We start from the raw sequence: 17,026 nt of genomic DNA, 5'->3' as shown, positions 1-17,026 counted from the left end.
ATTATCTTAAAATCTGGTTTATTTCTTTAAAGGAATGCGTAGCTGTTTTTGCTGTTATGGTAAATAAGTTTTCTTTCGATTTATATCAAATTCGGCAAGTTAATGCCCAGTTACAATGCCGTGCTTGTCGGGTTAATGTTTTCAGGCTGAGTGATGCGTTCGGAGGCGCAAGTTGACTAAAGCAGACAGCATTAATTTAGGGAGAGAAGCTGATGACTGGACGGCGTGGTCTGTCGTGTGTACGTACGTGTGCCCTTATCCCCTCTACACAGTCCATTTTTTTTTCGTTCTTTAGGTTAGTGTTGTAAGTATAGAGTGATCGTGCGGACGTGTTGTCTCGTCTGTGTTTAGTGTTCGTAGTGTTAGTGTAAGTAATTTATTTATATCGTAGCTTTCTTCGGTGTTTTCGTGATCGTATTTATTATATGCCGAAGCTTTGTTACTGAAAATAGTTTTTAAAACGGAAGAAAGTAAGAAATTAAATTAACTTCAATACAACGATAAGCAAAAAGCGACATTTGTTTCACGTACAATAAAAGCGACAAACTGTAAATGATACAGCGAATATTCATTGATATAATTCTGTGCTATATTATTACTCATTACAAGGTTTATATTTGAATAATAGGAAAGATAAAGTGGGGGCGGACAAGTTATCTTGTTCTATGAATAGAAACTAAAATAATTGCTCAATTTTATCTAGTCGTGAGACCTTTTTCTGGAGCGAGCAGTTTCTTTTATTGTTTGTGACAGAGGAGTGCAATTCATAGACAATTCCATTCCGGAGACAAACTCAGTTAGATTATTAACTCCACTGCATTTATGACTGAGAATCTGATTATATAAAGCAACGGAAGTTGAACAAGAAGTGTTTTAATAACTGTTATTTAACTTTTAACTTTAGTTTGAATGAGGGTCTCGATATCCCTTAAACCTGTGCAGTAACCTAAAATCGTGTGATATTTAAACGTTTTAAACAATAACAAGACACAATTATTCAAATTTTATTTTGTTTACTGGCTACGTAAGATAATGCTAATTCCAACTGGACCAATTGCAGCAGGACGTAGTCATCAACTTCCTCAACAAACTATACACAACGGAAATAATACCAATAACATGACACTGGTGCAACCACCACAGATAATGACGTCATCAGCGTCGGTATTAGTGGCGCCTCGAGAGCGTGACGCAATCAAGTTGTTCGTGGGGCAGATTCCCCGCCACCTCGAGGAAGAAGAGCTTCGCCCCATGTTTGAAGAGTTTGGGAAAATCTATGAGTTCACCGTGCTTAAGGATAAGTTCACCGGAATGCATAAAGGTACTTAGCAAGTAGTAGAGACGGACGGGTTTTACCAGGTCCTACCCCCTCCCTCAGACTGTTTGCTGCTGGTAGGCAACACGTGCTTTCATTTTCCTCAGTTGTAGGCTATGAACCTATCGACCGTTACGTCAGCAAAGAATTGTGAGTCATGAACAGAACGAAGTGTTACAAACCAAAATACGCGCTTTAATTTCCATGCTGCCTTAGGAAAGCTAGTTCTCATTACAAATGTACTGGTATACCGTATTTCCTCCGTTTTAAAACTCAACGGTTGTAAGAATTAACACGTTTTCAAGAAAATAAAAAGAAAAGAAAAGACACTGTGCCGATTCTCAGACGCTATTAAATGTAAAATGTACGAAATACGATTTTATGAGCTAATTTTAATAATCGAGTACGCTGAAAACACTGAGATTTTACGGGTAACAAATTATAGCGAAAAGAGGAAAACTAATTTCAGCGTCTGCAGCAACCCGTCTCCTCTCCTCTCTAACCCTAGCAGGAGATAGACGTACTCACTAATTTTCTCTTATGTCCTTCAGCGTAAGTAGTATGGGGCAGGGAAGGAAAGTAATTTCCAATCACGTTTTCTAAAATTCAGCTAGAAACTCAACTAATTTGAAAGCCAAAATTGTGCACACTTTGTGTTCTTGCTTATTGTATAACATGAAGACAGCGGGAAGTGACAAGATTATATACCGTTATATAGAAGGCGTGTAGAGAAACTGACTGTGACCGATTGTTGGGGTGCTATTTCGGCATTTTATGGCTGTATTATTATTATTATTTAGCCCATTTACTTGTGAAATATTATTCAATAAATGAATTGAATTATTATTATTCTGTTTTTTATTGTTTAATGTTTTTATTTGGAATTATTGAATTGAATTATGCTACTTAGGTTTCGTATTTAGCCCATTTACTTGTGAAATATTTATTCAATATGGTACATTTATATATTTAGTTTCATTTGTTTGTTTGTTTTTGTATTTGTAATGTTTTACTTTTATTATTTTTCAAATGAATTTAATTATTTATTATATTTTATCCTGTACTCTGGTTTAGTGCTTGCCTCTTATAGGCCTTATTTGGCTGTTGTCAAGCACTTAAATAAATGAATTGAATTATTATAATCCGGCACGTTTTGGTTTATGGGCAGGTTTCTTATAATGTGATATGAAGTAACAATAATAATAATATTAACAGAATCATAATAACAGTGATTCTATTTAATTCAGTACTGTATTTTAACTTGCTAACTGAACAGGTACACGAATCAATTACAGAGTCAGCTCAAGGAAACTGAACAACAGTACTAATAAATAATAGTTATAATACGCTAATAATAATAACGTACGTAGTTGTAAGTGGCCTTGGCTTGGCACGAACCCCGGTATACTGGTATTAGTAATTAGTGCTGCTGTGATGATATCTTTATCTAATATAAAAATAGTTTGTTGCTTTTGTAACCAGTCCAGCGTCAGTTTTACTGCTGAAAGTACGCCGCAATTTATCGTCTGCAGAGGGATCTCAATTAACTCTGACCTAACCCTTCAGTTGTCTTTATAACACTGACTAGTTTAATTTTCGTGTGGACGTTCAGCCATTTCCCCTCCCTCCTGCTGCGATGACAATGGCTAGACACCATTTAGTACCATGTGTTATATTGTTTACATCCATAATTAAGCCCATTTAGGCTCATATAATGAAATTACAGCTGACACATGCTGAGTGCTGTGTTTCAACACAAAGAAAGGTCACTCATTTCGTATTTCTGCGTTGCATAAACGAGTCATTACGAATTTGTATTGCTTTTGAATGCGGTAACTTCGTTGTTTGCCATTCTGCAGGGACTTTGTTTCACAGAAATATTTGTCCGTGCCACTTGTTATTTCGTTCTACGCACACGTGACTGTTGCCATGGTGGTAATTCATTAATGAATTAATGACGTTACCTTTCATCCCGTTTGAAAATTTTGCACTAGAATCACAAAAATTAAATATGTGAATTGGTTTCCGTATTAACGTAGAAGGCTGCACTTTTGTTTGCAACAAACAAATATGGCGTATGGAGGCGTGAAGTTATATATGCTTCACGCCTCTCCTTCTTCATCTTCCGGGGATATTTTCCCTGTTTCTTTGTACCGTTCAGTCCGTACCTACTCATTGTTTGCCTAATTTTTATCAACTAAAACACTTCTGAAACTAAATCGAATATTATATTTAATCGTACGCTGAAAGTAAGCGGTTTCTGTAATAATCGGAGGATTTCCTAAGCCTACATGGCTCGAATTTCCGTAAACGATCCCAGGTGACAAACTTCTTTGAAAACTCTAGTAATTTTTAGTTATATAAAAAATATTTTCCTGACAATCTGGTTATCTGTCAGATTTCAACATCGTGATGAGAGGATTATTTAATGTTCTGAGTTTGAATATAATTTACACTGTATATGCAGTAGTAGATATATTCTGATTAGCACGAAGCGGGTCTCTGGGTTAATGAATAGACAGTATGCGTAGAACGAGGATAAGGAGGATGTGATTAGAGAAAAAATGAGGTAGGTAAAATTTAATTTACTGACGGCGACGAGTGTGAAGATTATCTTTCTGTACGATCGCTCTAATGATGGAGACAGTAAGCACCTCTGAAAAGTCGTTTATTTTTTAAGGGACTGCATGGTGCAACATAAGGCAGACCGTTGATTTTAAAAATAAGATAAGAGTGTTGTTTAAGTATATTTTGCAGGGGGGGGGGGGAGAGTCGTAACCATCTCTAATCACATATTGTCCCAATCAGTTGGAATGATTTCGATTAAATTTGGAGCGAGGGATGTACACTGAAATTTATAAGGTGCTTTTTATTCAGTTACAACTCTGTGATTTGCTTGAATACATTCATCTTCTACTCCGTTAGTTGGTACTCTAAGCCCCTACTCATATTTCGTAAAAATAAAACAATTTATGAATTAAATTGAAATTATTTTCAGTACACCTACTTATCATTTAAAATAAAATAAGCTTATTTATTGAGAAACCGACGATTGTGAAAAATTAGATTGTGGTATTATGGGTTGTAACACTGTAGTTTTGCAGGTGGTTACCGACGTTTGGAGGGACTTGTTGCCTTCATTTATGTTGAGAATCCCACCAAGTGCTGGGCTATTAGTTAAGCCTCAGCAAAGAGCCAAGGTTACTTACTGACTGGTCTGGTATATTGCATACATCAATGGGTCCCGTTGTCAGTTTTATACCTCATATCTCATTTGAGATACCCTAGAATTGAACACGGATCATTGCTGTGTTAAATTAAGAATTAACCGTCTGAGATATGTAACGACTTTCGTATTTGTTGAATTCTCGGTTGATGGACAGCAGACGACGTCAGAGAATTCGACAATTGACGTTTTACAATGTGTGATCACATTAAAGTGGGCATGCAGATGGCTGTCTCTTGGGGTGTTCAACCTTGTAGTCTGGTAGAAGTATGCCGTCGTTTAAAAGGAGCTTGTTGCTTCCATCATCAGGGCGATTGATGATGGGATAGCAAGCACCTCCGAAACGTCTGTAAATTCTACCAGACTACAAATAGCAACAACTCAGAAGACAGCCATCTGCAACATTAAAGTGATGTACCGTCTTGTCTGATAGTAGAAAATAGCCTTGCCAGTTGATACAACCCGTAAACTGTTCTTGTTAGAAGAGATTCGTATGGTTTGTGCGCATCAGTTAGAGGAAGAATTAGTAACTATAACGAAAAAATAGCCCGTGTTTGATCTTGAATTTGACTTTTAAGGGTGAATCAAGAAGTTAGTTAGTTGAACGTCTGAATTTATGCATCGGGACGAGATTTGAACCCGGCAACCATGAAATTGAGTTATCTGAAACATGTTACACACACAACATTTTGTTAGAGGACCGAGAGGTGCAGGAGGCAGATAAAAGGGTAATGTTAAAGTAGACGCGTGAATGTGGCGGGCTTTCATGAACTCTGTAATAACATTTTGGGTTCCGTGAAAGCTTAAATTTTGTTGACCAGCTATCAGCTCCCTAAGAAAAACTTTACTTCATAGAAGTTGCTGGTTAATTAGTTATAAAGGAATATTGGAATGTCTTTCCTAAATGATACGTGACTTATTATAAATTCGCGCTTCACAGTGGTATTTGTCGAGGCATACTACCAATTTACTTCCATAAATTTGTTGAGTAACTAACACGCCTTGTGAAACATAATTTCCTAAACTTATCGTTTGTGGTGGAAGGAAGCTTCTCACCGAAAGCAGCTTGGTTTATATGTCCTTTTATATAATTCATCCAGTCTAGAGCGTTTAAGCTTCTCAGTGTCTTAGCGACTACCTGATGACTGATTAAAACTGAATAATTTTAAGTGGTGTGTGCACTTGCAAATTATATATACATAAACGTATATAAAATTTACTACCTGCTTCATTTAAGCACTATAATTTATTCAGATAGCTGTGGGAAGTGCAAACAGTGGTCAGTCATTTCAAGTGCCAACCGTCCGGATGGGAGGATTTTGAATTTAGTTATTTTACGATTTGGACGTTGAACTATAGCAAGGATAAAAGCTAGAGTTGTCCCTGTTACTTAACTAAGCACAATACCATGCAGATGTATGGCAATGGAAGTAGTGGTGAGACAGCTCCACGCATTCTTAATCTCAGTAGTAGGTGGGGAGGTGGGTATTCAGCCGGGAATCGAATGCTGTTCTCTAGAACCGTAGGCAGACAGTCTGACTCTTAAGATACTGAGTCATTTTTAATACAATTGGCTCCAAATATTTTTCCTGTCGGCAGATCGGTTTGTGCCATTGTGGCAAGCCATTAACAGGTTTTGTCCAGTGCTTTTAAGTTTGTATTTTTTTTAGTTTTTGATCGAAATACGGAAAATTACTGTTAAAATATGTACCAGTTAATAGTGCGGTTTTAATTCCATAGTTTCATATAGATAAATGAATAAATAATCTCATGTAGGAACGTATGACGCGTGTTCTGCTGTTCAACAATTCGCCGTTGAACAAATTCTGAGGCGAGCACTGCACTTAATTGACAGAAGGCTTTTAACTCACTCTGTATTAATCCGTTATCCAAATTTATATGCCTATCCCTTAAATAATTCAGTACTTTTTGACCGAAAAAATTACTAAATTGCACCTATTTTCATCCTGTTCCGACACCATGTTCTCTGTTTTCTTCCCAAAGAGAATTTGCACTATTTGTGTATGCAAATGATCAGTTTCGTAGCAGCTTGTGTGCCTCATCTGATAGATGGCGGTGTAGCCTGCACGTGTGTGCGTATAAATTGCACCCCCCACACTCCGCTGTGTGTTGCATGCAAGAGTTGTTTCGCAACCGTACAAGTTGCACAAGCGGGTCTGCCAGGGTTCAGACTTAATGTTATTACTGGAGAGGGAGGGAGAAAAAGGGTACTTTGCATCAAATTAATGAAAATTTGCGATGGTCTAATAGATATGTAGCGTCCAGTATTGTTCAATGAACTGAATAGCTTCTATTGAGAGACGAGACGCGAGAGGCAGAAGTTTACATTCGCGAAAAGAACTGTGCCCTGAGTTTTGAAATGTTATATATATGCATTATTTCTAAAGGAAAACAAATTAGGAAATTGACTGTTTTCTGGGATGTTGCGCCGTATAGTCTGGTAGAAGTTTACCGACGTTTCAGAGGTGATTACTACCCCCTTCTCCAGGATGATATGGAGGCAGTACATACCAGTTTGACGGCTCTTTTTAAAGTGGTAGACCCTAATGGACATTCGGGATTCATAAATGACGGATAGCTTCTTGATCAGATGTGTTCCTATCAGCTTCTCAAGATGGACTTTGCATTGTTCGAAAAATGCAGAATTATAAATATCCCCAGTTTAATGTTAAATTCGTGGTGTACGTTCCAGGAGAAGAAAAAGATTGGCCAATAATAATTCCTTTGCATGTGAGCTACATCTATGTGCCAAAAACACAGTTTGAATTAAGTCTCTTATCATTAATGAATCGAGAATTTTGTCTCGTTGGGTCTCATTAAAGGCAATCTTGTTTATAACATTTATGATTCTATGAAGTACAGCACAGTGTCGTGAACGTACACTATGAGATGGCTTCCATTTGGGTCTTCAGGTACCTTGGTTCATGCATCAACCATACATTGTGGATCGCTCTTATAATCTATGATCTTACTTGGCTTCCGTGTTCATACCAGATTAACTTACTGATTCTAACAGAAATGACTTATGGGCTGATTCTGTTAGCTATATAAACTAACGTGTTACTCTACCGTTCTAAGGGCTTTTATTAGTGATGTAATTAGTCTAACCGACTCTAAGGGCGGGGCCAGACATAAACAAGTCTTCCTGATATTTATTATTCGAAGAGGGGAATCGAAGGAATCTTTGTAAATTTCCACGGCCTTTTTCGGAAACTGATTCCTACTGTACGCACCTGAACATATTTTTCTATCGTACTTCTATATGTGAAAGTGTGTATCTGGAATGCCAAATGACGCGGAGGGTTGAAGGGTGTTAATGTTAATGGTGATTACGATACGGTTTAAACGTGATACAGGTCACTTTAACTGGGAACACAACTTTAAAGTTGTGGGATGGTTGATGCTGGTTGAACAGATGTATACTGTAGGCCTATATACTTAATATTTTACAATTATTCATAACAGACGTCGACAAACGTTTGAGGGTGATAATAAAACTGTTATATTTTATGCCAGTACTTTGTCGCTTTCTGTAACTCATCATTTGGAGGACTAAGTTTCAAATGAAGTTGGAATTCTGAATTCAACCCGTTAACTCGATGAGTTAAACTCGTTTTACAGGTGTGTGTTTGCTGAAACTGAACGTGACGTCTGTGGGATGGTGGGTCAAATCCTGTGGTCAGCTGCTTTAACTCACATTTTGAGAATGCATGCTAATGATTCGTATGTAGACGATTTCCGTTAAGATGACACGCTCAGTGTGTGTGACGTTTGGAAATTCTTGTGTCTCGCGGCACTTGGGTTTGGTTCTTATCCACAAGGAAGACCGTGTTTCCGTGCTTCCGCCGGCCGGGGTCTGAACATTACTGCCTGGTCGTACCGACACAGCGCATTAATTATTTTGGAATGACTGCAGAACACCCGAGTTATGCACCTGAACACGACTTCCTGCATTTCGCGCATTGTGTTTGAACGCGTGCGTCCTTTGATGTCTGCAGCAGATTCCACTGTACGTGGAATGCCGAAGTGGAACATAGGTTTTTCATTATGGAAATATAACACAATTTCAAATTTACAATTACATTTATTTATATGAGTCTTTATTAAAAGACGACGCATAAGATAGAGGTTTTAAACTAGGCCAATTAAATAAAATACTTTGATAACCAGTAGTAGATAATGGAAGTTGGAAACATTTATTCGGAAAATTTGAAGATAAGAGAAACTTAGGATCTAGGAGTAGATGGAATAATGTTAATATGGGCTGGATTAATCTGGCTCCAGATAGGTTTCATCAGTGGGCTTTTGTGAACAGGGTGAGAACAAGATTGTAGTGTTTCGTGAGTTAAGTTGCGTCGCAGCCTCGCATGAGTACTTCGCTCTACAGCCTGGGCCTTAGAGGACCATTTTTACAAAATTTCAACATGTTTAAGACGTCAATTCCCATGTTGTATGATTTTTCGTGCCTGGATGTGACCTGCGGGCCGTCAGTTTGACCGGATTAGCTTCCATAATGCGCGGGCGTCTATTTTACATCTGTAGTTACGTAAATCGAATTGGAATTTAATGTCTATTATCCTTGCTTATAGTCATAATAAATGGAAATACTGCTATCATTAATTACTTAAATCTCGTGGAATTTATATCTGTGAAACAAATATTATGGAACTCTGCTACTAACTACGCCTTTCCATTGCCTTAGATACTTCATGTATAGAATTTTCTCCCTTAACTATAATTTTATTTACTAACGAGAACGACATCGTTTTTTCTTAGAAACGATTTATGAAGACAGATAAGGAACTGATTCTCTGTTATAATCTTCCATAGCAAATACAGATCCGTCGTCGTGGAAACGTAGCGTAGTATTTTGCTATAGTAATCACGTATTATACACCCAGACCTAATTGGTGGGATGGTTATAAACTTTGAACGTAATTGGTGAAATGGTTATCTCGTGCAGAAGGCATGGCACACATCCAAATACAGACACTAAAATTTCGCTTCCTTCGCATTTCTGCTGGCCCCTTGCCTATGTGTGATGCACATGTATGCATTAATATCTTACTCTGTGCTGTGTAGCTCAAACAGAATGAGTACTGCAACCTGTATGCTAACAAACTCTTAATTACATCTTATACAAAACCAATATTTACGTAATGTTCATTAACATATTGGGTATTTTTATTGTAATATCGTCTGTTGACGATAGTAAACGTTACATCGGTGTGAGGTGATATCACGAGACTTTTAAAACGTCTATTAATTTGTTATTTAAAACAGAACGCATGAATTAGTCGGTTCAAGTATCTGAATGGAGAATTCACTTGAAGATAGGCTTTTTTTTCTTCTGCATCTGTATTTCCTCAGTGATCTCATGAACGTGTTTATTCTCAGTTTCTGAATGACCGAATCTACAACAACTGTGTAGACTTAACAGCTTTACAATGGTCCAAAAATAATGTTATCTAACGAAAGAGAACGTTAAAGTAAAGTCTAAGTACAGACGAAGTTGAAGTTGTCATAACTGATGTCAGTTCTTAGTAATAATTAAGAAGATATTGGAAAGGAACTGAATATTTACTAGGTAAATGAAATAACGTAATTAGGGAGTACAATATTTTATCCATTTGAAAAGAACGGGCAATGGCAGATTTCCAGATCGTACACTTATTACAGGCGAAAGAGAAAATATCTACGAGTCGGAAGAGGCTTGAGTCGGTTCGGTGAAGGCAGAATTAGTTTATGAAGCAAATACAAAACAATAAAATAAGTGAACATCCAGGAACCGTAATTACAAATGTAAACTCCTCGTACGATTTGAGGTTTCCACGGCGATGAGTCTGAAGATGGCTGTCTTGTGGGTTGTTGCGCCGTGTAGCCTGGCAGAAGTTTGCCGACGTGTCAGAGGTTCTTGCTGCCTCCATCACCAGGGTGATGAGTCATCTTATAGACTACATTGTTTTTTAATTACCGTTTTCATTTACACGAGAAAATTTAATTCAGGAATGTAAAAAGCTGTAGTACGTAATCGTTAATATTGTTACCTTGCAGAAGAATTTTATGTTGTATTGTAATCTCTATGTTGACACGTTTATCCTTCTATTCACTTTAATGACATTGTATAAATATACTTTTAATGCTGTTCCTAAAATAACTTTTAGCCATACGCCTGATAATCATCGTGTAGGCAGCATGCCACACAGTTTTGACAGAAAAGTTGCTGTACTGGCACGGCGAATCGTTCATGCCGTTCTAAGTGAAGCTTTGATCGAACATTCTACGTGAATTCAGAGTCATTATCAAATATTGATTGGCCTATAGTTTTTTTACACGTTATGAATTAAACGTATCTTCTTTGATTCATCGCATTTGTGATTATTTCTCAGGTTACGCGTGAAGGTGAAGGTTAGTTGTTAGGAAAGCAATTTTAAACAGGTCACAGTAGTACCCTCTTTGGGCATAGTATTTAATTTCTAGCTCTATGCAGCACAATTATTGTTAGAAAGCTCACAGTCGTTCATCTAGTCAAAATTTCTCCGTTTTATAGAAAACGAATATTCATGCACTTCTGCTTCGTATTTGTTTCCCGGTTTTAAATTTCGTTTCGGATATTGTTTGTCGTCACTGCGATTTCTTTTATTATCTTCCGAATTCTGTACAGTTCGCCCCGTCATTATACGCTATTAATCAGTTCTGTTGCTAAAACGTGTTTGAATGAGCTAAATGGAATATATACAAATTCCTCCAGGCAAATACTATCATACAATCCGTTTGAGATTATGGTTTTGTCGGTCAGAGAAATATACTAAGAACTGAGAGAAAAATGTTAAGTTTTTTCTCATTTTGTCCATAATTCAACGTCGAGCTCACACATTCTGTTACTTGATCTTGGATAACGGTATCTGAGGATAGCGAAAGATTGTAGAAAAACTAAATATGCTAGATAAGGTTTTCATGTTCCATTAAAATGGAGAAAGGTTACACCATAGTAATAAATTAATTATTAGTCTATTACTGCTGCTGCTGCTGTTATTATAACTATTGGCATTGTAATTTGTTTAAATCTAACATAGACGACATTTAAGTACAAATGTCGATAAACTTATGTTTTTTCTGCATGTAAATTATGAAACTGCAAATAGCAGTTATTTAGAAGTTAATTGGCCGTTGGTTCTTAAGACAAAGTGAAACAATAGTCAAGAAACCTTAAACAAGAAGCCAAATAAAAGTGTAATTTAGTGTTATTTGCTTCTATTACGCCATTAAATGTGATAGTTTTATGCAGTATTGTTTCAAATACAAGAATAACGTAGTTCTGTAGCAGCGTTTCAAAAAACCTAATATCATATAGACATTGATATTCGGAAGACGACGTATAGAAGCTGATCCAATTGCGCAGTCTCTCAACACCGACTAATAACGCAATGTGATTCGCGCGTTTTTTTCATTTTGGAACGGCGACACTGATTTCTATGGACCACGCGTTTTACATGCACCTCTTTCTCACCTCCCTCATATCCATATTTCTTTCTGTCCTCTGGACTCATCTCAGTCCCCTCTGCACAGACGCAATAGAGATGCACGCTTTTCAGCTTTCTTTTTTTATATAATGGTAGGAGGGACCACTGGAATTGCGCGGTCGCCATAGCTACCAGAGCTGGAGCCATCTAGCGGGCGTCGTCGCGAACTTCTGGTGTTCCAGTCAAGAGTAGAACTCAGTTGTATGGTTGTGTAGGGCGAGCGTGCTGACTTTGGTTTTTTAAATACCGTTCTGTCGTGGACGTGGAACTACTTTTACTTTTTTGGTGTTCACGAGCAATTTTTTTCGGAAATGTTTTGGTGAAGAGGACTGTTATCGTCAAAATATATTCTGAAGACGTTGTTTCGAAACCTAAAACGTTTTGTTGTTAAATACTGTTATTGTGACAAAAGAAAGTTCATGTAATTACGTTGTCTCGGTTGTGTATGTTAAAGTTTGTTTATCGTTAGTACGAACATAATATTTGGCGTCTTCTGCAGTCGATACTGTTGCGTTTTTTGAATTTTTAATCAAAACGTTACTTATATACTTGATAAAGCTCCAGATATAAATGAATTATCCGCTAAGTTAATAGGTGTATTGAATTTAGTGCGCAAGCATATACGTGGAACGCGGTTACGCAGAAAACTTGACGTATTCCCCGGGTGTTGAACTTTGACCTACGAGAGTACCAGTGTTGGTAACATTCACAAAGTGAGGTTAGGTCAAGGTCAAGCGTGGGTGACTTGAGAACGGCTGACTAATAGTCACTAAGAGTGTGTGTAAAAACTGAGTTTTCACATATCTTGACGTAGGTTAAATTGACGTCACTATCTCGGACATTTAACGTAAATTATTTTGAAATCTATAAACATTTTTGCATCAATGTTGTGACGTCGGTTGTGAAATTTATCCTTCAAGCTCATTATCATCTTTTCCACTGTTATCGACGTTTTTCAAACAACAGAGGAACAGAATCATATCTATTAAGAAATCAACCAGGTAAAATAGAAATATATCTGTCTGATTAACAGTAACTTTGTTTAAAAGTAATATGTAAACAAGTGTTTTTTGTTAATTAACACCTATTTAATAATTTGTTTATTTCATTTGGTAGTTCCTTGAATTTTATATCTAACTGTAATTTCCTTGTGTGTTTTATTACGAGGATGTGTAAAATGCTGAATTTTATAATTAAGACATAGCGAAGAGTTGGTTACTGAGTACAGCAGATTTTATAGTAGAAAGATCTGGTGTAATGCTGGCAACATGGACTGAGCAAGTGTGCGGGCAGCGACAACGTGGACGGGCGAAGCGAAGTCCACGATCGATTTTGCCGCGTGTGGCTGCTTGTTCTCCACAGCCAGCAGCTCCCATACAAAAGCCGCGAGAAAGACTGAACAGTCAGTATATCTCAGTAATAACGGAAACAACTGTCACACACCCCTTACTGCGAGCATCTTCTACTCGTAGTACGTGGCTACAATGCGGTCTTCGTACCAGTCAAGTGCACAGTTTACTATAAATAACGAACTGCACTTCAGAACACTACTTTTATTTCCGTTATGTTAAGACTATGCTAGTTTTGACGCGCTTGGTTGGCAGCCCTAATTGTACCAGAGTTCTTCTTGAGTATCTTATAATCACTCCGTTGATCAGGTTTTAATGCAAACCGATAGCTCACAATTTTCGTGTTTATAAGGCTCTATCATAAGCCAGATTAATCATATAAAAGACATGTTTCTTAGAGATACGTTCTACTATTATCTACCCAACTATTCCTATGTCACTAGTTTTCTATCTCTTTCAGATTGTCCCATTAGAAGTTTGTGTGCTTTTCTAGTTTCTTCCTGTGGAATACTTAACCGCATATGTCATCTTCCTTGATTTAATTACTCCAACGGTATTTAATGCAGAATAATATGAAATTTCTAGTTGTGTAATCTCCTCCATCACACTTTCTCTAACAAAGGCACAAATGTTCTCAACAGCCTATTATGGAATTTTTATAGTTTATCAGAGAATGTAAAATAGAATTTTCCCTAATGTTTAATTAAGCACCACAGACTGCAGATGTATGGCGGCGTGGAGGTATAGCCTCCCGAATTTTTAAAGTCTATAGGTTAATGGTTAGCTTCACGTTCCGACCACTTTTCTTCTGAAGAGAAAACACCAGAATCCCATTGGATGATAGGATAGGTGGAACCCAGAGCCCGTTTGAACGTTGCGACGAAGAGAAATGTTATAATTGGTTATAATTGGTCCTTCAACCTCGGCACTAATAATTTGGTATGTATTGCTGCAAGGCAGTTGCCGTTTGCTGTCTCGGTTTTTGGTGCCCATCTGTTTCAACAAATGAAACTGCTTGCTAATTCATTATATCTGTGGTGTTTAATGCGAGTCTGCTAATGCTGTTTGCTGTGGTGCACCATTAATGAGCTGCAAAATGTTAATTAAGGGTCAGTGGAAGTTTAAAATTTATTATACCCCATTTATGCTATTTTACGTTTTATTCACATATTTTTAGACTTTCTTTTTCAGTTTTGGCCCTAGGATATACAGATCTACATCAGTTTCGGTTTTTGTGCACATTGAAAAAATTTCCATGTTGCTGTCGTAATATTACAAATAAGTTCTGGAGTCGGAAATAGACGAACATAGTCCAGGTTACTTCGCTTTGCGATATCGAGTTTCTGCCTTGTAATTAATCGAACACTTTTGCGATGGAAAATTAATAATAATGCAACAATAACTTATCAGGGAATTTTAAAACTCGTGGAGTTTTTACGAAGTTACTTACAAAAATTCGTGGAAAGTCTATTAAGAAATATGTGCATGTCTGAGTTAGATCTGTTTTAAGGAAACTCTTCAGCAGCAGTTCTGTCGTATTTATAATGCTCTTCAGTCGTTATATGTCATCTAGACGTCCTGCGTTACGAAGACTTGGTCATGAAATTCGTGGCAGAAATCTTCTTGAGTGAGACAAATAGTCACTATAAAGCGATAAGAAACTCTTTCCGACACCTCTTCTGAAATACCGCGTTGTCAGCTTTATATGTGTAGGATATGAACGGGTTAGCTTTTGCGCCGTTCTTGTGACGTGAATAATTAGGTTCGTTGTAACTTTGACTACGTCCATACGCGAATAGATCAAAACTCTCAGAAGGAGAGTGAGCTCGCAGAAAACACAAAATGTAAGGCTTATTTTAGCACGTTCCTGACTGCTCAGGGTTGTAAAATATGCGTATGGGTATAAACTAAAGAGAGTTAAAAGTCTGCAAGAACGACAAATGTATATATGCATACATACATCCAAAAATGAATCTATGGGACGATGAATTCTACCGGAGTATACAAGTGTTAATTTGGTGTTTTGGTGATTTTGCACACCTCATTTGCGTTTATGTTAATTTATTGCAGATATAACTCTACTTTTTTCGCATTTTATTGTACGAATCAGTAACTAAAGTAAAGAGTTCCAGCTCAAAGTACGCATTTAGACGAAATGAACCTTTGACAGCAAATGCTATTTTAACAAAATATTTGAAAACTAAGAAACTTAGGATAGTTGTATTGCAGTACGGACAGTGATATTAATGTAAAATAATATAAATGGTTCTCTGTGGCAATAGGATATAGCATGACGGAACAAAAACACTTAACATTTTAGGGAAGAATTGAAAATAGTATATATGAATAAATAAAATGAATCGACATGGCTAGAATCTTTGAAAGCTTGCATGAAACCCAAAACTCAAAGTTGCTCTTTCAATACAAACCAAACAGCAAACGATGCGTTGGACACTTTACAGAAAGGTGAAAGGAACAGTTTCAATCGGCAGTTCTTAAATTCCTATCTGTTCTCTTCTAAGGTTTGTGTCTGGAATCCTCAGGTAATTTCACCTGTGGAATTGTAATTCCAATATACAAAGAATGAGTCACCCAGGCGGTGATGCGGATCACGCAGTTAAACAAATTATGAAACATATAATTATCATCGTTAAACAGTAACTTGGTTTTACTGTTTTTGCTTACCCAAATTGAGGACCCAGTGACGTGTGATGTCTTACCATATTCATTACATATTTGTTAATTGTATTTTCAGAGGGAATACGTTGAGTCAGCAAATTACCTAAGAGTGTTGTTACGAAGGATTCAAGAATGGCCATCACGAAATCAGTGCTAAAGTTTACTTTATATAGTCATGCAATGCTCAACCGTTTCTGTGCAACAGTGCCATTTCCTTCTAGCTGTCACTAATAATTACACGCAAATACAAGTGGCTTTGGCAGGCGGAATGTAGGAAAGTGTTCATCGTAGTTGAGGGGGCTGTGGAATAGAATATCTGTAAAACTTAAAATAACTTTAATTTACGTTTTTTAAAGAAAGCTGTGATTGGCTTTAAAGTGTTATGTATTTATTGCTATAGTTAGAGCTAATTAAAAACTCCATGGGGCAGAGTCCTTCATGAGAATCCTATGCGATGTATCGATACAGTAAATTCATAATGATATAGAGTGCATTTTTGCGGTACTATATATTATCTTTGTATTAATATAAACTACTTTAAAATGTCTGTGACTTTTAAAATCCGGTACGGTAGTTTATAAATCAACCAGTTAATTTGATTCGTAAATTGCTATTTAGATATTTTAACATCTATTATGTTATTTTGAGTATTTATCCTTGTAACAGTAGTTCGGCTTTTCATGGTCTAATGGAAATTTAAAAGTGACGTGAATAATTTTATAGAAACATAGCTTTAATTGCGAACTATCTTACTCTCTCTGCATAAAATTATTTTGTTCTATGCGTTGTTAACGTCAAAAATTATGCATAGCTCGCTCTACAGACATCTATATAGGGCGTTTGCTGTTTATAAATTTTCGACTGGGTACTGATGTGCCTTTGCTGAGCTGAACGTTTTTCAATGAGGAAGAAG

General features: G+C 36.9%; 1 protein-coding gene across 3 annotated transcripts in view; it reads left to right on the top strand.

Annotated features, from left to right (window-relative positions):
- Positions 1–222: 222 nt before the first annotated feature.
- The window catches only part of LOC110829673 (CUGBP Elav-like family member 3), a 443,424-nt gene continuing 426,620 nt past the window's right edge, over positions 223–17,026 (top strand). For 2 of the 3 annotated variants that reach the window (XM_087343518.1, XM_087343515.1), the window contains exon 1: positions 223–1,321. In XM_087343518.1, the coding sequence (XP_087199644.1) occupies positions 1,033–1,321 (289 nt within the window). In that variant the 5' untranslated portion in view covers positions 223–1,032. Of the gene's footprint in view, positions 1,322–12,252; positions 13,087–17,026 lie in introns of those variants that run through there. The other variant, XR_002543036.2, reaches the window with a different exon arrangement.

Source organism: Zootermopsis nevadensis, unplaced genomic scaffold, assembly GCF_977971745.1.
Source record: "Zootermopsis nevadensis isolate Lab colony 2312 unplaced genomic scaffold, Znev_1.0 Znev_ptg000001l, whole genome shotgun sequence".
Classification (NCBI taxonomy): Eukaryota; Metazoa; Arthropoda; class Insecta; order Blattodea; family Termopsidae; genus Zootermopsis; species Zootermopsis nevadensis.
Note: the sequence above shows the minus strand (reverse complement) of the source record. Positions and strands in the feature narration are given on the sequence as shown.